General features: G+C 41.1%; 4 protein-coding genes and 1 long non-coding RNA gene across 7 annotated transcripts; 4 read left to right on the plus strand and 1 right to left on the minus strand.

Annotated features, from left to right (window-relative positions):
- Positions 1-274: 274 nt before the first annotated feature.
- Positions 275-2919, plus strand: LOC133726045 (septum-promoting GTP-binding protein 1). 2 transcript variants are annotated; one of them, XM_062153495.1, is made up of 6 exons: positions 275-773; positions 868-988; positions 1172-1268; positions 1378-1459; positions 1547-1630; positions 2168-2919. In XM_062153495.1, exons 1-6 carry the CDS (start codon positions 468-470, stop codon positions 2330-2332), a joined length of 855 nt encoding a protein of 284 aa, XP_062009479.1. In that variant the 5' UTR covers positions 275-467; the 3' UTR covers positions 2333-2919. The 2 variants fall into 2 exon arrangements, with proteins under 2 accessions (XP_062009479.1, XP_062009480.1); XM_062153496.1 differs by having other exon boundaries at positions 279-773; positions 1378-1417.
- LOC133726046 (uncharacterized) lies at positions 2737-4513 on the minus strand. The gene is made up of 3 exons (XM_062153497.1): positions 4299-4513; positions 3278-3357; positions 2737-3016 (listed from the first exon to the last, which is right to left on the minus strand). Exons 1-3 carry the CDS (start codon positions 4410-4412, stop codon positions 2947-2949), a joined length of 264 nt encoding a protein of 87 aa, XP_062009481.1. The 5' UTR covers positions 4413-4513; the 3' UTR covers positions 2737-2946.
- Positions 4514-6792: 2279 nt separating this feature from the next.
- On the plus strand, positions 6793-7446 carry LOC133726049 (uncharacterized). Its single transcript, XR_009854635.1, has 2 exons — positions 6793-7036; positions 7160-7446. It is a non-coding gene; the product is annotated as an uncharacterized LOC133726049 (long non-coding RNA).
- Positions 7447-9284: 1838 nt separating this feature from the next.
- Positions 9285-11289, plus strand: LOC133726048 (uncharacterized). Its single transcript, XM_062153498.1, has 2 exons — positions 9285-9821; positions 10873-11289. The coding sequence occupies exons 1-2, from the start codon at positions 9498-9500 to the stop codon at positions 11059-11061; spliced, it is 513 nt and encodes a 170-aa protein (XP_062009482.1). The 5' UTR covers positions 9285-9497; the 3' UTR covers positions 11062-11289.
- A 2662-nt stretch (positions 11290-13951) lies between these two features.
- LOC133744346 (uncharacterized) lies at positions 13952-16484 on the plus strand. 2 transcript variants are annotated; one of them, XR_009863415.1, is made up of 3 exons: positions 13952-14511; positions 15405-15529; positions 15636-16484. XR_009863415.1 is itself a non-coding variant. In XM_062172471.1 (3 exons), the coding sequence occupies exons 1-3, from the start codon at positions 14437-14439 to the stop codon at positions 15768-15770; spliced, it is 312 nt and encodes a 103-aa protein (XP_062028455.1). In that variant the 5' UTR covers positions 13952-14436; the 3' UTR covers positions 15771-16484. The 2 variants fall into 2 exon arrangements, 1 of the variants encoding a protein (XP_062028455.1); XM_062172471.1 differs by having other exon boundaries at positions 15428-15529.
- The last annotated feature ends 7852 nt before the right edge of the window (positions 16485-24336 follow it).

Here is a 24336-nt window from a genome sequence, read left to right on the forward strand (position 1 = left end):
CCACTAAAAACAACAGCGAAAACGGTGAGTTCTAGATCATCTTTGTTTTTTGTCAACCTTGCTCCTCAATCCAAATGGACGTCCAAGATAGAAAGCCAAGATTGATAGCTAATCTCAGACGGCAATTAGGACTCTCTATTTGGATTTTAGGAGTTCGTCCACATTGTTACCTGTCAACTGTCCCGTTAAATCAGTCATATTGATAGCAACAGGTAGTTGTAACTGAAAAATACAAAAAAAAAAAAAAAGGATTAAGAATCAAACAAAGAAAAATGCTAAAAATACCACCAAGTAATGAAAATATGAGAAGCTTGAGAAGCTCGCTTTCATTTTCCATGGCCAAAAAACACCAAGAGCCGCTCAGTAAGCCTTGTTGTTGAGGCCATCTCCCCATGCCATGATCATCATCCATTATTTAGAAAACAAAGATTGACTACTTTCTTTCCTCTTCGCGCTTCAAGAAAGATATGGTCCAGTACACCCTCCGGCGAAGAGTTCACCGTCGCGTTTTGGTTCTCCGCCGTTGCATTCGACACGTCATGGATAGGATTATTACTTGCTGTTTAGGAAAGCCGGTTCACTACCGGATGCTGCCGATTTCGGTTATGACTCCTCCTTCCGGCTCTATCGCCAGCCCTGACTCCGCTGTCAAGGCCGTCCGGCATCAGAAGTCGTCGGCTGCTACGAGTGGTCGGGAAAGCGTAGACTCCAACTTGGTCTCATTGAAGATTAGTCTGTTAGGGGATAGCCAAATCGGAAAGACGAGCTTTTTGGTAATCTTTCATGTACCATCAGAATACATTTCATCTTATATTCTTGTGTTGTAAGTAATAATGAAGTTTGTTTGAAATTTGTTGATCATTGAAGGTAAAGTACGTGGGAGGTGATGAGAAAGAAGGAGAGCCACAGACTACAGGGTTGAATTTCATGGATAAAACTCTAATCGTCAGAGATGCTCGGATTTCGTATAGTATTTGGGAAGTTGGAGGTAATTCTCTACTACCATTCACCGGAAGTGTGGTTAATCAAACACATGTCAGGCGAGGGCCCTGTGTATCGTGGTCATTCGATATAGGGCCTCTCGTCTGTCCTATATACATTCTATCGAGTTTCTTCATCTTACAATACCATCAAACTTTGGATAATGTTTCTATGCTTTATTTTGGTGCAGGTGATAAGAAATCCCAGGACAATATGCAGGTTGCTTGCATGGATTCCGTAGCAATTTTGTTCATGTTCGACTTGACAAGTCGTTGTACGTTAAATAGGTGTGTTTCACTTTCATTGTTCATGCTGTTTTGATTAGTATTCTTGATCACGTTGATTAAATAGGAACTTAATTACAAATCCATGGAATTTTGATTTCTGTGATTGCAGTATTCCAACATGGTATCACCGAGCCAGAAAATGGAATCAGGTAATTTTCTATGCACTGTATTTTCTTTTACTAAAAAACAAGGTGAATCAATTTTTTTTCGAAATTTAAGATCGGTTTTATTATTCCATGTTTGAGATAGAAGAATTTCTTTGCATGGTTGTTTTGCAGACGGCAATCCCAATATTGATAGGAACAAAGTTCGATGACTTCATCCAGCTCCCATTAGATTTGCAATGGGCAATCGCGAGTCAGGTAAGAAATAACAATGACATTTAATAAACAAATCATATATTATTCTTCAAAATTATTTGATCTTTATTCTAATCCCAGATACTTGTAGGAAAAAAACAATAGAAAAATCCCTAAAATTCATGATTTACAAATTGATGTGTGAATCAGTTGAATATTTTATAATAAACATAGTTGTTTTGTTGGTTAAAGAAAATGTGCTTAGTCAAAGAATGCCAATTATTAGGGGCTAATCTTGTCGGTAAAGCTTGAAGTAGGTAATCTTCTAGAACTAGCAAGAAAAATTGGAGACGTGTAGGCCAATGCTCAATAGAACAAGTCATTCAATTTCAACATGCACCAACTAACTACATCAAGAATATTCCTTTAATACAGAACTTAAGCAAACCATGGAAGGGACAAGGACCCTTCAAATGAATTGATTCACCAACTACTAATTGATCAAGAATTCATACCAGCCACCCACTTGTGATGAAGTCTATGTTTGGTTCTTGGGAAAATGAGAAAATTGATATGAAACTGTGTCTATTGTGACTGCAGGCAAGAGCTTATGCAAAGGCATTCAACGCAACACTTTTCTTTTCCAGTGCAACCTACAACATAAATGTGAACAAGATCTTCAAATTCATCACAGCCAAGCTCTTTGACTTACCGTGGACCGTCGAGCGGAATCTGACCATTGGAGAGCCCATTATTGATTTCTAGTCCTCATACTTTTTGTAGATAGTAGGTTCTCTCTAACCACAGAAATTGTAAGCGGTAGACGGGTTCCTGGATTGTCATAGTTCTTCAGTTCAATGACAGTTTGGGTTGTTTCCTTTTGATGATTTTGGAGAAAGGCAGAGGCGGAAAGCCCACATCTCCATATACAAATAAAGTCAATTGTAGAGAGTTCAAAAACAAGAAATCAAACAACAACAAAAACATTGGTTTGCCTACAATGCAGTTCATATCTCATCATCATGCACATCAAAGTATAGCAAGTTGATTATGCATCTACATTTCATAAAAGGAGCATGAAGATCCTAATAGAATAGCTGACAAAGCTATTGAATGGCTTCAATGGAGATTTGCTTCCGGAGCAGAAAAAAGCAATTACGGTACACATAAGAACAAAGACATTAGAGTTGAATTGTGTAGTAGATGGTGCGGACAGAATTCAAAAAAGCTGTTGAGTTCAACAGTATGTATTAAAGCAAAGAAGCTGTGATCTTGAGCACAATCCAATCATATTATTTAGGCAAATGTAACAAGTTTGGAATTTTTTAGACAAAAAAAAAAAAACTAAACAAGAGATTATTTTTCAAGCAAAGATGTCTTCACTCAAGTTTCACCTCCCTTGTTGGAGGATCCAGCTGCAAATATGTATATGGCTCTGTTGGTTCCTCCCTGCAGAAAAGCACAAACGCTTCAGATATCACAATGTATTGAATGATAAAATAGCATATAAATTACTAACAGGTAGATAGCGGAGCCTCTAATATGGCTCAGCCAATGACTGAATACATGACCAGCTCTAAGGAGCATCATCAAAACAAGACACACTAACTATTGTTAATGTTTATAGCAGAACATAGTTATAAACTCACTTGAAAGTTTGAAAAGAAAAAAATGATCTCATAAGAGTATATTCGAAGGTCGATATCATACCCAGGTTTAGATCGCATGCACTGATAGAAGAGTTTGAATGGCCCTGGGACTGTCTTAAAGGGGTTTCCCTCAAAACAAGCCTACATAATACACAGACAAGATTAATTGATAAGATTAGGAGAGAACACTACTATTGTTGATTTCTAACATGTCAAATCAATTAGTCCAAGGAGTATTAACTTGAGTTTGGCAATAGCTAAGTCAAACAGAGTGTAAATTCCTTCGAATCAACGCCCCCATTAAGATCACCAAAATCAGCGTGAAACTAAATGACTTCATCAGACCTTCACATTAAAGATAAAACCCTTTGCTTGTGAGCTTTCTCCTCACTTTGACAAAACCAACACCTGAAATTCCCTTCCCCTCGTCCCTGATGTACTATTTACTTGTTAACTGCTCCATATTCAACAACTTTAGAGTAATTCCATAGAGGACATACATTTTACAATTTACTAAATGTTGATACAAAGTTTGATCAATGAACAAATTCATTCAATACTGAAATTTGTGAACTGACAGACAATCGCGGAAAAATTGTTTCGACTAAAACTTCAATGAATATGAGCCATGAACGTGAAATCTAATCACAAGGCACTATGTACACCACCGTTGAGTGTTTGACACATGAAATCTGGTTCATAACAATAAAACGCAATCAGGTGAAGTACATTTCAGCTAAAAATCACTTGCATTCACTTTCCCATACTCCAGAACTCCCAACCATACAACTAAATCTATTCGAACAAAGCCGCTGAAGTACATTTCATCTTAAAAAAACTCACTTGCATTCACTTTCCCATAAACCCACCAATTGAAACTCAAAACCCACATACACAAAGCAATCATGGTCTCAATCACGTCAAGAAAGAACCAAAAAAACTCCAACCCAATATCGAATCTATACCCTAACGAAAAAAAGCTGAAGAATTTGATTACCAAAACTAACATTGCGGCATCAAACGTGTCAATTGGAAATGATAAGAGCGATGAAGAGAAGAGAGAGGGTTTTGTGTGTTCTTACTTGGATGACGTCCTCAGCTCGGTCATTGCAGCGATGGGCCTTGGGTTGACGATGGTCTCCCTCCGGCGTGCCCCATGGGCTCTCTCTTCGCGGCACTGGTCGACTCTCGCTCATCGCGTATTCACTTCCTCCTTCAAGCTTCCGACTTTGCTGAAATTGGGCCTCTGCAAAATCACAATGACACTGACGGAAACGACGACGTCTTGCTCAGAGGACAGTTCTTGGAAGAATTACATTTATAGTCCTTGTACTTCGATCGATTTATTTTTATTCTGTGCCATAGGGACCCTGAATTTCACTACCATTTGCAATCAAACCCTTTTTTCCTAGGGACGAAAATTCACAAAAATTTTATATTTCACTATCATTGTGAGGAGGAGAAGTTTTCGGAGTAAGTCGAGTTTTCCTTATCTTTATCTTTCTGCTTTTCAGTCATGTAGAATTAGACATGTTTATCATGAAGCAAATGGTGTAGCATAAGTCTGCGCACCTTGTTGGTATTGATGGTTTAAATGATGTTTGGTTAGATGAGACTTTTGTTATTATTCAGAATGTACTGTACGAAAGACGACCATAGGAATAGGCCCTTTTAAGGCATTATTTTGCACAAACAACTCTTCAAGCTGATTCAAGGTGCTGATGAAGTGTATCTAGGCCGGATTGGTTTTTTACAAAGAATGAAAATACCTAGTGCTCTGCTAGGGTTGGGAGAGCGCCGCTCTTGGCCTCTCTGTACCTTCCTCCTTCGTCGATGGAGCAAATCTCCGACACCGTTCTCGGCGTCGTTACCCTTGCGCACGGCTTCTACCGTGCATGTTTACCAGTCGCAGCAAGCTTGCTTCCCGGCGACAACCTTCTGGTCCCAGACTCTATCTGATCGTGGCTGGTGGGGAGAAGCAGTGGTTGTGCCGCCTTGTTGGGTTGGAACAACACCGGATGTGAACCGTCTCCGACCGAGTCGAGCACGTCTGAAAGTGGGTTTATTGGTTAGATCTGGACCGGTGGTGGTGCGGCGTACAGCGGGTCGGTGCGTGATCATGATCACTGGTGATAGGAAGATGACAGATCGATGTCCGGAGTCAGAGACTGGATTCGGCGTTTGCTCTGCTATAGATCCGATCAGTGGGGGTTGGTTCTGGGGTAGAAGATCTTCGGTCTTCTGCGGACAACGCCACATGACTGATGGGGCTGTGGGCGACGTCTTGAGTCGGGCGAACAAGGCCGGGACGGGGGTCCTCCGGCGAGGACTGGCAGCTCAGTGATTGGGGTCGAGGATAAGGCAGGTTTGGGTGCCCAGAGGGATTTTGGGTGCCCAACTATGGACCTGGGCCCTTTCTTGTTTGGGCTACTCAAGGTGGGCCTGTGCTAGGGTTGGTTGGACCTCTGTTCAGTTGGATTGTTCAAGAAGGACTTTGGGCTGGGCCTTCCTTCTTGGGGCTTTGCACCTGGTGAATGAGCCTGCAGCTGTTAGGATTCGTGTTTGGGATCCGGGAGACTGTTGTTGGGCCCTAAATTTATCTGCATGTTGGAATTGCTTCTTTGATTACTTAGGTAGAAGATTGCTCTCTATTCAGCGCATTTTATTGCGTGGAGTAGGCAAGATCGGTCATACTACCGGCGGTCATCTTGATAGAAGGTTACCCTCTATTAGACGTATATCTTTGCGTGGAAGTATGGTCGACCATACTATTGGTACCGTTTTACATCGCCCGGACTCTGTCTGGTGCCTCATCAAATGCTTAATTGCATCCTTTCGTATCCTTGCTAGGTTTTATTTCCGATGCTTTGTTGCATCTAGTATTTCTTTTGCTATTTTATATTTTGATGTAGTTTCTACATCTATCAGTTGTAATTTTTATTTTGTTTATTATTAATAAAATTGAGTTGACAGTTTCTCAAAAAAAAAAAAAAAATGTACTGTACGAGAATAATTGTAATTGTTCTTCTGTAGCATGAGGTTCAGGTTTTATATCCCCCGGTTCTAAATAATAATACAATAAATGAAACTGGGCGTGAGGCTGAGCCTCCCAACTAGGTTGGGTTCCAAACTCCTATTTAAAAAAAAAAAAAAAAAAAGTTTACAAAAACTAAATATCTACGCTTCACTACAACGGTAACTAGTATATCTGTGAGCCCCGGAAAAATTTATTGAGCTTAAGTGAAATAGTTCGATAATTTACTTATCGATTTCGATAAAAGTTAAAGTACTCGAGAATATTTTCAGAAAATTTCGTGAAGGGAAATCCTCAATTTAGAAGTTGGATAATGAAGTACACGACCCGACGAGTTCGTGGAAATTTTCGGGAGATTTTTCGGATACTCGAGCTATTTACCGTGATTTTCTGAAGTTCAGAGATTTTAGAAAATAAAAAGAAAACCAACGGTGCAATCAATGCCGTCCATTAGGCACCGCTTGATCACTGCCGTCCAAAAGCAAATAAAGGAGTTTATAAATGGGCCTGGGATCAGAGGAGTGATCCAGAAATCTCGAGAGAGAAGCTCGAAGCTTCTGACCCGAAGGGAGAGCGCCGACCCGGAAGAGAAATCCGACCGGAAACCGCTTCTCCGGCCACCGACCGACGACGCCCGACCACCGATGTCTTCCTCTCGTCATCGCCGTCACGATTTTGGCCTCAGATCATCCATGCAACAACGGTGAGCGGAGCAGCAACGACAGGAAGCCCCGAGCCTTCTCCGGCCATCTCTGCAATTTCCGGCCACCATTCAAGGCGCATTCGGTATGGAAATTCATCCCTTCGTCATAATATGCACAATTTGATACTTAGTTTTCGGATTGGAGTGAGTTCTGATGAATTGGGTTTCTGGATTCATCTCGGCTTCGACGCCGGCGACTTCTCTAGCTTTTCTTGGTTCATTCTGGCTTCGCTGCTCCTGTTGACGAAGGCTGACCACGATTTGGAACTGGGTTCGGGAACTCGCTGGGTTGTGGGCATCGAATCAGCAGTTTATCATCGACTTTGTCCTGGAGAACCGAGTTTGAGCACCCAGGCAACAGTTTTCGAATCAAAGCTTTCAAAGGTATAATACAGAACCTCGAATCAAAGTTCTGTTCTCTGAAAATTGTTGGAATTTGAGTGTATGTGAAACTGAAAGCTTTTCGATTTGGTGTTGTTGAATCCGCTAGTTACTGGTATCGAAATTTTGGATTTGGATTGTTTGCTATGTTATTTGCATATGCAGAGTGGGTTATTATTGACTTGATTTGAGATTTTCTCTGGTTTTACAAGCTTGTGTTGCCAAGGCTGGTTATTCGAAATGTTGTGGAATAATTGAAAATGGTCAAGTTTGGGTGTCCATAGTAGTTTTGGGTACACCTTATATGGAAATTGGAAAGTATTGGGTGTCCATAGTAAATTCCGTGTAATTACTATGCGACAAGATACGAAATGGAAGTAAAAGACCAAGTGTAGCGTGATTGAGATAAAATGTTGATGAAATTGGAAACATGTTCTATGCTTGTGCTTATGTTAAATGGATAGAAAGTGAAAGAAATTAATATATAAGTATATATATATTGGGTGGCCTTAGTAGTCGGGTGCACTCAATATATGTTTGGTTGATACCGTAATTTCAAGTGAATGTTCGATAATTTAAGCGATTGGTCAAACAATGGTCAAAGTTTGTCAATCCTGGTCAAACCAGGAAAGGTCGGTCAAACCTTGGTCAACTCCTGGTCAAACCAGGAAAAGGTGGTTTGGACGATATATTAATCGTCGAGATTTCATATAATTGTTCAATAGATTATTAACTATCGAAATGTCGGAACTTAGGACTCCAGTTACCCGAGGAACGGAAGGTTCGCGACTCTCGGAGTACGTGAGAGAAAGCATCAGAATCCAGGTAGGGATTCAGGACTCTCCTCGGTTGGTGATTTTCTTTTATATTTTATTAATGTGATGCATGATAAGTGGTATGGGTTGGTTATGTAAAATGCAATGCATACTAACCAATCTATGAGAAAATGTGTGATGGCTTGAGAGCGAAGGGTGGCTCTGACTTCCTTGGGTTCGATCCCCTTAACCTCCGGAGGGTTAGTTACGCCAGTCGTCCGGGTATTCCGATTGTAATGACGGGCCCGGTACGTGTGTGTAGCTAGGTAGTGGACGCTCTCGCTACGCTTACCTGGTGATAAATTAATTTGAGGTAAGGTTGTGTAGTGGGTCTATGGGACCGGCCATCAGGTAATACTTGGATTTGGCGCCGTATTTATTTAAGCATCATGCATCGGTTTTCAAGTTGAAAATCATTAAAGTTTGTCGTTCTTTTATATATTTGGTTTAAATATGTTTTCATACTGGGCAGCCCAAATATTTGTTTATTGGTTTTAAGTCTAGTTGAGGTAGAGTTCCTGTTGAGCAGCGAGGACGAAAGCTCACCCCCTACAACAGTATGGATGCAGGTACTGTGCACTGGTGACGGGACAATGGCGGACGGAGCTGGGTGTGCGGAACAAGTTTGGTAAACCGCCTTCTGGGCTTTATACTGCTTTCTATTTCTCGAACTTTGTGTCCCGGAATTCTTGGGTCAAACGTGGTTAAATTCCTAGTCCTTAAATCTTGTGCCTCCTGAGTGAGCATTCATTTCAAGTCTGAACGAACAAAATGATTTTTGGGCAACTCAAAGATTTTCACCTCAAAAATATTTCTAGCTTTCGCTGTGTTTTACGAAAAGTTTTCAACAAAAAAAATGCCTTGCGGTTCTCTAGAATGTAAATCGAGCATTCGGTTTATGTTTTAGAGGCTCGCGGCACTGTGACGTGCTTAAGCTGGTGAGGTGCAGCTTGGGGCGTTACAATATCGTTCAAATTGTAAAAATATGATACGAAACTAAACTTATTAAAAATATCATTTCATAGCTCTACTAGCAAGTTAAAGAATATTTATCCTGTTACCACGTTCCAATTTTGAATCTTCCTCCTCCTCTTATTAAAATGGGGAAGAAAGGAAATATTTACTTTATTTAGCCAATGGTTTTTATGAAATGATATATCCATCATCAATTTTTGCAAAGGGATGAGATTTGTGTGAGCGAGTCAAACCATTCCGTATAAATTGCACCTCATGTTGAATTTTAAACGTTCCAAACTTTCAAGATCCTCTTTTTGCTACCAATTCCCTCTATCTAGCGATTTTCCATTCCTCTCGCAAATTAGTAAAAGCTCCAAATTAAGCAACAAAAATGGGGTCTCTTGTTAAGCTCATTGATGCTTTGCTCTTCCTCTTGCTCCTCGCGATCGCTTTTGAAACCCCATTGATTGAAGGGCAAGCATGTCTCCCTATCACCCTCTACCCAGATTTTCTCGTCGAACTCCGGAGCTGGTACGCAGGAGAAGTTGGTGACTACCTCATGACTGAGACGCCGGATTTCTACGTCGGGATCATATGGGTTGAGCTTCTTTTTCAATGGCCTCTGGTGCTTGTGAATCTTTATGGCATTTTAGCTGGGAAGCATTGGTTCAACACCACGTGCTTGAGTTATGGCATTTCTCTATTCACCGGCATGGTAACAGTTCTTCACTATCAACGTTACATTTATAATTTCTCTTTATGAAAGATCAAAGATTGGTCCTTCCAGTCTTTGTTTTCAATTAGGTTAGGTCCTTGTTCCCACTTTGTATTCCTCATTTTTTTTTTTTTTTACTATTTTCTCGGTTTTCTGATTTTGAAAAATCATTTACAAAATAATCGTTCAAGATTTTTATAATCTGTATATGCATTACTAGGTGACATTATGATTCGGAAAAATTTCACACAAAAAAAAAAATAGACTTGATATGGTTTGACACCTTAAAGGTATCATGACAACACTCATGGCATGTTAAACCATGCATGTCAAACCTTATAAACACCATTTATTTATTTTTTTTCTCCGATACCATAATTTCACTATTGGTAAAACATGATTTTTAGAAGGTTCTCTAAGTAACAGATCTCCAAAATCTCAACCCAGTGTTTTATTTTATGAAATTTCTCGTTGTCCAACTTTAGAAAATCATTAAAACAAAATCAGGTCAAGAATTTTGAGTTCCATCGGTCTAAGAATTGCTTAAAAATCATGATTTGAGGGTGGAAAAAATTTAGTGAGAAAAAAAAAATATACAATTTTGACCAAAAAAATCATATGTTGTCCATAATTTAGATGAAAATTATGATCCTGGTCATTTTTCTTTCTATTGGGAACTCTTCCTACTACATCATAAATATGTTACACTACTACCAAGGTGACGATGGCAAAATTCATCAAAATACTCTAACCACCATTGTCACCTCATTCGTTTCACACTAAATCATCTTATTCAGCGTGTGACTGTGTGAGTATGATTTAACGACATATTTATGGTAAAATTATTTGGGACATCAAGGACTCTTTTTTTTTTCAATTAAGTTCATGTTCGTTTGGATGTCCCCCGAAATCAATAGAAGAATAAGGTAGAGAATAATTTGGGTGGTTGGTTCCGTTGGTTAAATTTTTCTTTCAGCAAGAATCACTAATTATCCTTTTATGCATGTTTCTTATTCAAACATTTTGATAGGTCACTCCCATGCATTTGCAGGTGCCTATATTTGCAGAACTCACAAGATCAGGAAGGGCTCCGGAAAAGTTATTGACGGTGTACTATTCGTTCTTGAGTGTGGGTGTTGTAGCCATACTTCGTGGATTGCTTCCCAACTCATCATCGACCAAGTTCTCTTCTTCAACCATTGGCAAGAGACCTGCCTCCGGTAGGAAGAAGAGAGTTTGAACAGTACCTTGCGACTCAAGTAACCCAAAGTTATTTTGACTCCCAAAAAAAAAGTAACCCAAAGTTTGTAATCATCCAGAGAGCATTTGTATTTCATCCATTGTTAAGAATTCAGTTTTAATTGTGGCATCTAGAGGCAACATAATCCATTTAATTTGTAGGCTGGTATATGTTGCCAACAAAAAGACTATGTAGTCCATATCATTAATTATTAGAGATGTTATCATGCATGCTCGGTTTGGTCTGTGGTCCGTGACACTGTTATTGTCCCTATATTGAAAATCCACACCAAACCTAAAATATCTAAGTGACGAAGTTTGCACTAGAATGACAGTGTCAAATTCTCTACCAACTTGCCCAGGCGATCTAATAGAGAGTTTGATCTCTGTAGCACCATTGCTTGGTCAGTCGCACTCAAGGGAAGAGAGAGAGAGAGAGAGAGAGAGAGAGAGAGAGAGAGAGTTTGATTTCTGTAACACCAATTAAATCTTGGCCTCACAATTGAAATAGGCAGTCATATGACTGAAAAAGTAATCTGGAATTCACATCCAAAACCAATTAGCAATTGATGGAGTGACCCAAACTCTTATAAACCCATAAACAAAGTTATATTTTTCCAATGTGGGAGTTATATTTATATACATTCTCAACACGCCACCGCATGTGGGAGTTATATTTATACACATTCTCAACATGCCACCACACGTGTGATGATTTCTCAAGCCGTGGACAAATTATATTAGGTGACGGTGAGCACGTATGACCATCGTTGAAACCAAACATGTGGGTAACCCGTTCTGATACCATGATAAAGTAATCTGGGGTTCACATCCAAAACCAATTGACAATGAATAGAGTGACCCAAACCCTTATAAACTCATAAGCAAAATTATATTTTTCCATTGTGGGAGTTATATTTTTTCACATTCTCAAGAATGACATGAGGAAATAAAGGTAAATGGGTCAACTAATGGAGGGAAACAAAACTTAGTGATAACAAGGGAATTTCACCCTTCAGATGGGCCCAGCCAAGTGAAACTAACCTACTGTGCAATGTCATGTCAACATTTAACATCTAATTTAAACATGATACCAAACATTGGACACAATTAGAATTGCAGAGGTGTTACAAATTAAATTAGAACAACAAGGGTTTCACATGAAGTTGGACCCAAAGTTTTTTTTTTTTTTGATCGGGTTAGTTGTTAGTAACTCACACACCCATGCAGTGGTATCCCAGCGCCAGGACACCTGCACCGACATTGCGGCGAAAGCCTGGCAAAGCCAGACTAATCCACTGCACCGCAGACGCACGAACCCAAAGGGTCCCTCAAATCTGCTGGCCACGGGATGGAGCTGGGATTCGAACGCTAGACCTGGGGGTTCCAAACTAGGCCATTCGACCAACACACCACACCACGTGGTTAAGTTGGACCCAAAGTTGAAAGTGTTAAACTAAATTTAATCCTATATATATGTGTGTGTGTGTGTTTGAATTAGCCACAGTTGTCAAACTTTTAAGATAAATAGGAAAACAAATTATTTGCAGAAATTTTATTTTCTAAAATGACTGTAAAATGTGTGAAGCCAAGTAACACATTTTGATTTTTTTTAATATTTTTTTTTGCAAACAAACCATAATTGCATAAACATTAAAAGGGGGGGGGGGGGAAAGTACAACAAAGACCCAATAAATGGCCTAAAATAACAGACCCGCCCAAACTACACAAAACAACTAAAGACTCTACAGGCCCAAACCCAAGCCCCAAGCCAACAAAGAAGATAAACAGCTGATGCACTGCCGCAGAAGGAGGAGCACCAAGCTGCACGATCCGACATGCTCGAGAGACCTTGAGAGGCGCCGATGATGGTTCTAAACAGACAACACCCAACCAACTTTAGTCCAGAAACACAGAGAATGACACATTTTGATATCTCAATATCAAAATTAATACGTTGTGAATTTCTACCAACACTCATGCTTCCTGTCTAAGCTAGCTACCTGCTTTTAGACTCTTGCTTCCGGTGTTCGCTACTTGCGCTACTTTTTATAGATTTTGATGCTCAAACTACTCTCCATTTATACTGTTATACGCATTATGGATACACCCTTCGTTCATACTATAAATAAGAACCATACCCAACTTGAAAAATCACAAAGCATTAGTTAACTCGGTTAACCTAGCCTTAATAACCTCTTGGTTTCCCAAATGGCTTTCAATTTTATACCAAAGCTGACCCCTCATCTTTCTCCAGTGTTTCTGCTCGTTCTATCCATGACTCTATTTTTAGCCCAAGCTGCACCTGTTGAGCAATCTGGGTCTGAAAAAGAATTTGAGATGAAGTACTACATCATGGAAATCCAGTCCGGTCCCAATGCCACAGTGGTACCTGTTGCAGGTATAGCCGGAAAGCTTTGGTCCCCGACCAACTGGGGAACAATTCTCGTCGGTGATAGCCCGTTGGTTGAAGACCCAAGCCCATACTCACGAAAAGTTGGCCAAGTCCGGGGCTTGGTAATGGCATCATCAAAAGACGGAAAGTACAACTATATTTCCTCGATCTTCTACTATCACTACAACAATACTAGGCAACAGCCACTGACCCATTGCCACAGAATGAATGAATTGTGGGAATTGGGGTCATACCCACTGCCCTTCAACATGTTGGTGTCCATATCTCTCACGTACATGCATGAAGTGTGGCTGATGTATTATTTACTGTTCTTTTCTCGAAACGCGTATGACAGGGCCCACCACTATTAAATTTTGAAATTTTCCTTAAGGCTCGGTTTACGGTGGGAACTCTATCTCATTTTATTGCTTATATATATATATATATATATATATATATATATATATATATATATATGAGAAAGAGAAACCCTTGTCTCCCTCAGACAAAAAAAAAACCCTCGGCTCCCTTGTTTCTCTCTCCTTAGCAAGAGGGCCGACTCTTTTTTCTTCTCCATCTCATCTCCATCTGAACCACCAAATTGATGGCCACTGCGATTCTTGTTTCTCTGATTCTTAGCAATTCTTTTTGTTGTCTATTCATTTATTCAATTTTTATTTCCTCTGCTTATGAATTTCTTCCTCTGGGTGGAGTTAGGGTTCGGAGGACAGGAAGAAAGTAAAGAAGCATCCGATCTGAAACCAAAATTCGGATTGCACGGGCTCTTCGTCTTCGACTGGATATGCAAATTAGTTTCTATTTCCACCAACTTGTTGATCTTCTCTCTATGTTTTTAAAGCTTCAATCTTTAAGCTTGCATGTTACAGATCTTGAATGTTTAACTCTGATGGAATTTTGTTTATGTGTTTTTGAGAAATTTGGGTATTATTTGATTTAGGATTACGGTAAATTGAAATTTTGATGTGCTTGATTTTGGAGGAGAGAGTTGCATCGGTCGATCATTCCGAAGACGATGACAACGAGGAAGAGGATGAGGTAATTAGCCGAATCTTTGAGTTAACACTGCAGTACATGTGCATCTTCTAAAAATGGAGTGTCCGGTCTATATTCTGAAAAGTAGATCGTTATTGTGAATACTGCAGAACTTGGTTATCAATTGCTTTATCCAAGATCCCATTAAAGGTTAATTGGAATCTCTGTGAACATTAACTTATATTGAATCAAAGTTTGTTCTATCTAACTACATAAGGGATCTTCCCAGGGCTAATCAATTGTACTATTCTTAGTTAGTAAGCTGTAAGGGAAAAGTGAATTGGTCAGTGAATCTTACTCACTGTTGTAATCTGGTTGGTTCTTGGATTGTGATTAGAACAAAATGGTTTGGAAGTATAATCATGTATTGTTTGGCTTATTTTGTTGCTTTGCGGCAGATGAGTTATCCAACCAAAATAAAGAAACATCTTTGACTTCAAATCCTGTTGCTTTGTGGCAGATGAGTTTTTTTATTTTCAATAAGTATTATGTCATTGTAAGAGCAGTTTGTTTTCTAGTTTTCGTAGTTATAGATTATTTTTTCAATTGTTGTATTGCCTCAAGTAGTTTGTTATTGTTAATCATGTAATGAAGGACCTCTTTTATTCTAAGTTGTTTGGTTTCATAATTACTACTGATTACCATTTGTCTTATGTAATTACTTGGTTTTCAATTTTCACTAGCCTTGATCATGAAGTATTCTCTTCTGTTCTGCTCTTAAAACATGTGAGACCTTAATTGCCATTTGCATACCCTGTACTCTACTTGTTGCAACCTTTTTTTTTTTTTAGTATTTCCAATGAAATAAGAAGGGCTGTTGCAGGGTGTTATTTACTTGTCCTTCATGGTACTCACATATCTCATATTGCTTTTTTCTGTTTGTTTTTCTTAATTAGATTCTTGGTTCATATGTATGTAGAAAAAAGAAAATGGAGGTGTAAACCCAGACCGTTGCAAAATGTTTGAGCTTACCCATGTCCACGATAATGAAAAACCTGATGAACCGAATTCTAAAGCTATTGTAAGCATCACTTATGACTTCTTGACTTATTATTTTCAAGTTCTTAAGCATACTCAGCATTGATATTGTACTTATTGTGATCAGTTGTACCAATTGTTTGATATAGGCCTTGATGAAGGACAAGATTGACAAGATGAAGACTACAAAGAGGGCATCCCAACTTCCAGAGGTTCTTAATGATTTTGAAATCAATGAAGTATATGTGGCTGTGCTTGGAAAAGAGACACGTGGAGGGGTGTGAGGATTTGGCATTGGAGCCATACCTGAACAAGTTCCTGGTGTACTAGTGTAGAAGAGATGTGTTCATTTAGAGGTACAAGCAATGAGAGAACAACATGAGGTTTGAGATTGAAACGATTTGGAAGGAGAGCCAAGAAAAGGAAGATAAGCAGAAATGAACAAACAAATTCTGGCCACAAAAGATAAATTTAAAAATATGGAGATTGCAATGAAAAAACAGGAAGCTCTTATGGCTTTGTTACTTGGGGCATATGAGTCAAGTGATATGCTTGCTGCAGCTTTAAGAATGAAGGGTGGTTCTCTCTAACCATCGATGAGCCATATTCAATCTTCATATGAGCAGAACTTGGATGATGTTTACATACCACATTGCTTTGAAGAATTGCAGCTGCAAGTTACCAGAAATTGAGGCACACTTCAGACTTCACCTTTTGGTTAGTAACAATTGTGCTTAAGGCCTCTGTGTGTTTGTTGTTTAGGACTTAATCTATGATCTCTCTAGTATATTGGTGGTAGCTACCTGATCATGGGATAAGTGCACAACGGCTTTTAAGTTTAGCTTCATAGGTAGATTTAGGTTTTGGATGTATATTTGTGAAGTCTGATTTAGTTTAATAGTGTTCAACTACTATTTGGACTCTATAGTAGTTTGTGTATATCTGTCAGGTATTATACTTGGAGTGGTTAATGTAATATTAAAGTATTAAATGAAGGATTCAATATGTTTTTGTAATTAAAATTTTATTCATGTGAATTTTTTTTTTGGTATTTTGAATGAAACCCACGGATCAATTTGGTTTGTGTCCAGAATGAAAAAGGTTTAGAACAAATTCATGATTAACCAAAAAATAAAAAAGAAATTAAAATATTTAAGGGGACCCACCAGATGGCCCACCACAATGACAAACTCATTGTAGCCCACGGAAGCATATAAACGTGACTACATCAGACCATTGCAACTGGCCTACAGCGCACTGACCCATTTAAAAGTGGCTGTAATGTGGCAATGGGTCATAGACACACACATATGTGGCCTTTGGCCCAAAATTGTCACCAATAGTGCATGTGGCTATTAGGGGTGGGCACTTGAAACTAGAAAACCGAACCCGACCCGGGCCCGTACCGAAAACTACCGGGACGGAACGGTTTGAAATCTTCAAAATTCACTGTTTGGGCCCGTCCCGACCCGTCCCGTTTTAACGGGACGGGCTTCGGTTCGGAAGGTTGGAATCCCGCAAAGGCCCGTCCCGTCCCGTTTTAACCTAAAATGCTAACTGATCCCTATTTCTCTTGGATCTTGATCTCTTCTGAGTCTCTCCTCCACTCTCCAGTTCTTCACTTCTTCTTCTACTCTCTCAAATCATTCACAGATGAGGCTATCTCAAATCAGCAAACTCTCTCCTCTTCACGTTAGCCGATCCTCACTGTAAAGCACAGACACACACAGCAGCGAGAGTCTTAGACCCTCCTCTTCTCTCTCTATCTCTCTGTGCTGCCTAACCATGAACAAACCCTTGCCTTTTTCCCTTGTCGCCCACATGCACGATATGATTTATGACCTAATGAGAAGTTTCGAGTCTCGACGATGATGATCACACACAACGACAAGTCGAGCAAAACCCCCGTTTAACAAGAAGACGACAAGCAAACAATGTGATCAGAACCCCATGCAAAATGTGGCAGTAGAGTCTTTTCGACATGAAGCCACCTCATTTTCACAGCTTTAAACCCTTCTCACCGTGTTAGGGTTGAGTTCCCGAAACACCACCCTGAAACTTGTTCCTCATGCACAGCCCCAATTCACCCTCCCCCCACTACGTGTCACCACCTCTAACCCTTAAACCTTCTATAAAATATGACCAGTTGACCACCTCTACCTCTCTGGTTTCAAACTTTCAATCACTATCCTTGCAAGCCAAAATTCATTTCCTACGCTACTGAGAAAGCTAATTAAGCATATCAGTAATGGCCGACCGTCCTCAGCCACACCAGATCCAAGTCCGCCCGGCCTAGTCACTATTTGACCAGGTCGGAGACTACAAGGGCATGCAGGTTCACCAACAACAGCGTGGTCCATCGACCGTAGGGCAACTGACGGAGTGCCGGAGCTGATTACTTCGGCAACTGTTGATGGTGATAAAGTATCACAGTTCTTGATAATAGGAGCACAAACCCAGAACTCCAGAAGAACAACTTCGATTTTTTTTTTTTTCCTTTCGGGTTTGTCCCGGATTGGGCCCAGTCCCGGCCCGGTGCCGATCGGGTTCGGGCCTGTCGGGATCACTTCTCAAAATAGCTTAAAACCGTCCCGGCCCGTCCCGACTAATATTTCCGGGCCCGGGATCGGGATTACCAAGATTTCGGCCCGTCCCGGCCCGTGCCCAGCCCTAGTGGCTATTGCCCGAAATTGTAGTGGTGTATGTTCACAAGAAGCGAGTACAATGGCAGCACCTTACAGGCACAAGGAACATTCAACAGGGCTTCCAGGGGAGCTAGCGTGCTTTCGATCGTAGGAGGTACTGGAACGTTTGAGGGCGCTAGGGGAATTGCTATGCTTCAAACATATAGAGCCTCATTTTTAGTATTCATATTCAAGTTTTCACTTCCCAAATGACCATCGTTATAATGGATTTCGAAACCTCGACCATTTTCAATTGTTGATCCATCAATTGATTTTGGATTGGTTTCTTATACTATACTTCTATATAAATGGCTAAATAAATGAACAAAGTGCCCCTATATGGAGCAGCTGTTCTTGATTTATTGAGTGTTTGAAAACATGTACAATATACAATATCTGTAAACGTGCATAGTGCATGTTCGTAAATCGTAATGGATACTTTTTATTTTTATTTTTTATTTGTCTATGCATGGATGATTTAAACAATTGGAGTGGTTTTGTTATCAGGGATCATGATGGATCCCCCCTTTTTGCTAGTGCGAGAGCTATTGGTCATGCTTTTGTCCCCATTGCTGAAGGAAGTGCTGTTCGTGATGGTCTTTATCATGCCCTCCTCCTTAATTGTCGAAAGATTTATGTCGAAGGTGACTCCAAGTTAATTATAGACTCTATCAACAAAAAATGTGCTCCTCCTTGGCGTCTTCGTACTCTTGTGAAAGACATCTTGAGTTTGGCTAGCAATTTCGAAGCTGTTTCCTTCTCTTATGTTCCCAGGGAAGCCAACTTCGTTGCTGATGCTGTTACAAATATGGGTCATAGATCATCTACTCCTATCACTTGGTCCAAAAAGTTGCTGTTCTCTGCTTTGTCTGCTTTTAATTTTGATCAGTTTAGTTCTGGCTGTAGTAGGGGCTTTAAGTTGTAATTTTCTTTCTCTTCTCAAAAAAAAAAAAACAATTGGAGGCCAACTGCTTATGTGCATAAAATATTAATAATCGATCGTAGACTTGCCCAACTAACTTTCCAAGATGGGTAGCTAACTAGCTATTATCTCCAACATCCGAAATTTTCCATTCCAGTGAGACAAAAAGAACAGCAAACTAACCAAGCAATTCCAATTGTAAGCCTCCAAAATGGGTGCTATAGTTAAGGTAGTTGACGCTACACTGTGTTTGTTCTTCATCATAATGGCAGTTTCGCCTATGGTGCACGCGCAGTTTGTTCTGCCTCTGAGCTTCTTCCGGGAGTGGATGGTGGATCAGAAGAACTGGTACATGCGCGAGTTCGATGACTACTTCTATGTCGAGAAGCTTGATTTCTTTATCGGTCTAGTTTTGGTTGAGCTTGTGTTCAAGTGGCCTCTCGCCCTTGCCATCTTGTACGGGATGTTGGTGTTTGGCTCATGTAGATACCTCTACTAGCAAGGCTATTTTCTACATCACCAAGCATAAGCAACACCCTCTTGGGGAAGCCCACAAGCCATAGTGGGACCCAACCGAGACATGCATCCCATAGCCCGATGTCCAAGCTACGCCACGGTAGTCGGAAGCGGCCAATACCTTGCTGGGAAGCCACCTTCCCGGCCTTGCCAAGTTGCCTCCATAATAGGTCTTTCTACACTAGAATAGTGGTTTTAACATCCCCAATTGGAAAACATGTAAAGGAAGGAGCCTCCCTCCTCTATAAAAGGAGACTCCTCCCACTTAAACATCCATCCCATTACATCTCTTGTGATCCCTTTGGGCCGCAAGGCCCAAATACACTAGTTAAGCTTTCAAGTGGACGTAGTCTCCCACTAAGGCGGGAGACGAACCACTATACTTCTTGTGTGTGTCTCTCTCTCTTACTCTCTATCTTTAACGTTAAATAGACCCCTCGGTCACAAACATTAACATTGGCGTCGTCTGTGGGAAGTCAACACAAAGGCTTCGTCACCTACCACGAACTTTGACCCGTAAACGTCGAGTCAACGCTCGGTCAACATCAAATCAGGGTTGGTCAACGCCCATCGGGGTCGATCAATGCTTGGTCAACTCCCATAAGTCCGGTCAACGCTGGTCAGCAAAGTCAACGCCGGTCAAACGCCAGCTCAAAAAAGGACAACGCTACTCCACTTCAAAAAAAAAAAATTTACTCTGGACACCCAGAGAGTTTGGCCGCCACAACTTCACTCTTCCATAGCGACATGTCAACTCTCGGTCAACGCTGATCAGGAATGGTCAACGCCAACTCAAAATTGGCCAAAAAAAAAAAAAATCATCGATAGCCAGCGACAGCTAGTGACCCTCGCGAGGCTAGCAGGCCCAAGCCCCAGCGGCCATCTCCCGCAGCGCCAATCCTCGGCCTCGCTATGTCAGTCCTAGCGGCAGACCTTGCGACATTAATTGGTCTCCAGCACTTGCCATCAGCCATCCCTAGCGCCCAGCGACCGCCAAGCGAGCTCTACTGCCAGCGTTGGGTAGCTCTTCTGCCAGCGACCTACCGCCAAGCGAGCTCTACCCCAGCGCCAGAGCTCCACCGCCAAACGAGCTAATCACCCAAGCGCTAGCGCCTCTGCCAAGCCCTCCGCTGGGTGGCCTCCACTGGACTTCACCACTGGGTGGTCTCCGCCGAACAGCGCCTCCGCCAGCAAGCCCTCCGCTAGGCTTCACCGCTGGGTGGTCTCCTCTGAGCAACTCCTCTGCCAGCAAGCCAGCGCGACGGTGCCAGCAAGCCGCCAACACCCAATTATTTACTATGCGTAACACGACGCTCGACCCGCCATATATCTCGGCCCCCGCCTCAATCAGCCCCTCAACGGAGCTTCTTAACGGGGATTATTGACGAAATGTCAACTACACGGTCATCAAGTATAAAATCAATCACGCTTACCATTTCTACTTCGTCAGAAAAATGGCAGAATGAAAGAGGAAGTAAAAGCTGTGGGAACCCAGCACACTTGGATCTTCTCTTCACACCCAGAGAACTACTTTGGGCACCTATTCAATGTTCCTTGATCGAAATTAGCACCCAGCGCATATCATCAATCACTCACTTGACGCCTAGCTAGCGCACATGCCGAGTTTGTCATTTCAGTTCCTTGGCGGTCAATCTTCTCGATCTTCAGCTCATCACCTTAACGCAGCTCTATAGCAAAACCAGAGAACAAGATAAGTTTTCAAACCACGTTTGAACCTGTCTTATGTGCTTCTTATTATTATAATGGTTTAGAGCATGTTAACAGTACAATAAGTGCATAGCTTCTAACAGACGTGGTCTACTGTACTGCAATATAGTATCTGCTATGCTTTACTTCCTAAATGATCTGATAGGCTTTAACTACTCAAAGATAAGCTTATCTTGTTTTTATCTTTCTATGGTATAAAGCATATCGTGTCTACACTTAAGCATAACTATTGCCTGCTGCCTACACGTCCTAGACCAAACATGTCATCTAGGAAATTGAACATATACCCTCTACCATATTAATCTTCGTGGGAAGACCATATTACAGTTAGCTGCTGTTTATCACTTATGTTAGACACGTTCGATACAAGAATACCACATCCTGCCAGTTATCATTGCAGTATATGCCTATAACATAGTCAGCTATGCTCCAATTATCATTGCAAATTAAATCGTGCGTAAGACAATTCTAAGGGCATGCTTGATGCTTCTTAAACTTTTTTGCTGTTTATGCTTTGCTATACACAGATAGGCCACACACACAATACAAACATGTGGTTATCTGGGTGTCTGTGCCTAAATACCTTCTCAGCATAACATCGCTTAAATTGCTTACCTCAGATATTCAAATATTGTTTCACTCAATACCACTATTAATTAAACTCCACATTACTATGGGTTTATGGTCATTGATAATTAATCATAGTCAGAAAGTGCATCTTTGCATAACTTGTGACCAATTTGGTTATGTTCTAGCATTCTAGCAACTGAGTATTAATTCATTCATACGTTGACACAATTGTGCTTCTTGTATGTATGATTCTTATGCCTATCTAAGCTTAATATCTCATGATCACAGTAGAATCACACTTCATTTTTAGCTTCACCTAATTCAAATGGGATTCAAACGTGCGTCTACACGAGATCATATATATGGAATTCCAGCCTTGACATCCACACATGTTTACAAAGTCTACATGTGTGTACGTCAACAAATTTCATTACCAATTTGAAATTCATATTAGACTCACAATCAAACATGTCATTTGTCATCAACGACTACATCGCTTATACACTTTGCCTAAATATATTATCAAAGTACATAAGCTATTAGTGTTGATTTACATACTCATAGACTAATCACCTCTTTTGATTCCAAGGAGACATAATCACCGATCACCTCTCCAATTAGAAAAATCATCATCCTTCTTCTAAGGAACTTCACCGGAGCAATGGAGCGTCATGCTTGGACAACTCCAACATGATTTGGGTACTTATATCAATTTCAAACCCCAACTCACTCCAAATCGGCATAAGATAAGTAACTATATCTCAATTCATGCTCTTGCAAATTAGAGCTATTGCCATGCCTTTACATGCTTTTGCTACTTCTAAGCATGCCTACAATATATCATACTTGATATGCATTTACATGCTTCTATGACTTTAAGCATGCGTACACTATGTATCAATGTTACTAGCTAGTACGTCTACCATGCTAGATATGCCATGCCTCACATATCGATCTCAATGATCTCTAAGCATATTTACAAAAATACAAAAATATTATTAGCAACTTTACTACAAGTACATGCTATACACATATTCTATGCTTCTATTTAATTGCAATTCAATTAAATAAACATGTGACATTCACTTAAACATATTATGCCACATCTAGAAGCTTGTGACACTTATGACTTAATTAAACATGCTCGGATAAACACTTGCAATGGTTACGACTCGCTTGGGTATCGAGCATGGCCACGACTTGCTTGGGTCACGCCCTGCATGCTAGTACAGCGCCTATCCGCTCAACTACACCAAACTTGCTCGAACACAACCTAACTCGCACAAATACATCGAACATGCTTTAATTAAGTTCCAACTTCACAATGCTTCATACCATTCACCGGGAGCTACTCCTAGAATTTTATATGGACACCCATTACACATGCCATTATCTATTGTGCATGTTACATGGTCATAAGATCCATATATTATTACTTGCTATACTTATTTTGTCATTGTTCATACAAATACAAAACTTTACATGTACTCTATATGTAAACATATGGTCTAGCCTCCGGGCACCATACTTTGTCAAATCTCCCTACGGAAAAAATAAACCTAAACGGGTCTAGACTCCATGAGTCTATGGTCCACTACCAACCGCCAAGCGGTAAGGCAACGCCTCATAATGACAATGACCGCTACACGGCATTGCAGTCAAGCTTTTTTCTCCTCTGGGAAAGAGTAAAGGGACCGGTTAACGCAGCCCACGGCAGCCATTGATCCGGCAGTTAACCCCCGACGCTTGGGTATCAAAGATTAGGTTCACTCCCTAACACCAACTGCTTTAATGCAACTCCCCTCATCAAACAATTTTCCGACCAAATGGAGGTCTATAGTCAGGAGTGGGGGACTCCTTGGAGGGCCTAGCAGGGGCCCACCTGAAAGGGCATAAGCGTTCGCTCCGACCAATTCTAGATGGACGACGCACTTGCACTAATTATGCACAGTACGGTATAAAGCTACGCTTTGGTATCAACCCTGCAAGAAAACCCTCCTTGACTAGGGACTTCGGGGACTTGTACATACAACCCAGCATAATTAGCAACGGTCGCGCTAATGCCTCAGGGCATCACCTCCGAGCTTTCACGCTCTTGCCTCAGCGGCACTGCCGAGCTTTCTCGCTCTTGCCTCAGCGGCATCTCTGAGCTTTCACGCTTTTGCCTCAGCGGCATCGCCGAGCTTTCACGCTCTTCCCTCACGGCATCCCCGAGCTTCCCGCTCACAAGCTCCCCGCTCACGCCTTCCCGGCACCCCCGAGCTTTTCGGTCACGAGCTCTAAACGCTCACACCTCCGCGGCACCCTCGAGCTTCCCGCTCATGCCTTCACGACATCCCCGAGCTTCCCGCTCACGAGCTCCGCGCTCACGCCTTCACGACATCCCCGAGCTTCCCGCTCACGAGCTCTAACGCTCACGCCTCCTCGGCA

Source organism: Rosa rugosa, chromosome 1, assembly GCF_958449725.1.
Source record: "Rosa rugosa chromosome 1, drRosRugo1.1, whole genome shotgun sequence".
NCBI lineage: Eukaryota > Viridiplantae > Streptophyta > Magnoliopsida > Rosales > Rosaceae > Rosa > Rosa rugosa.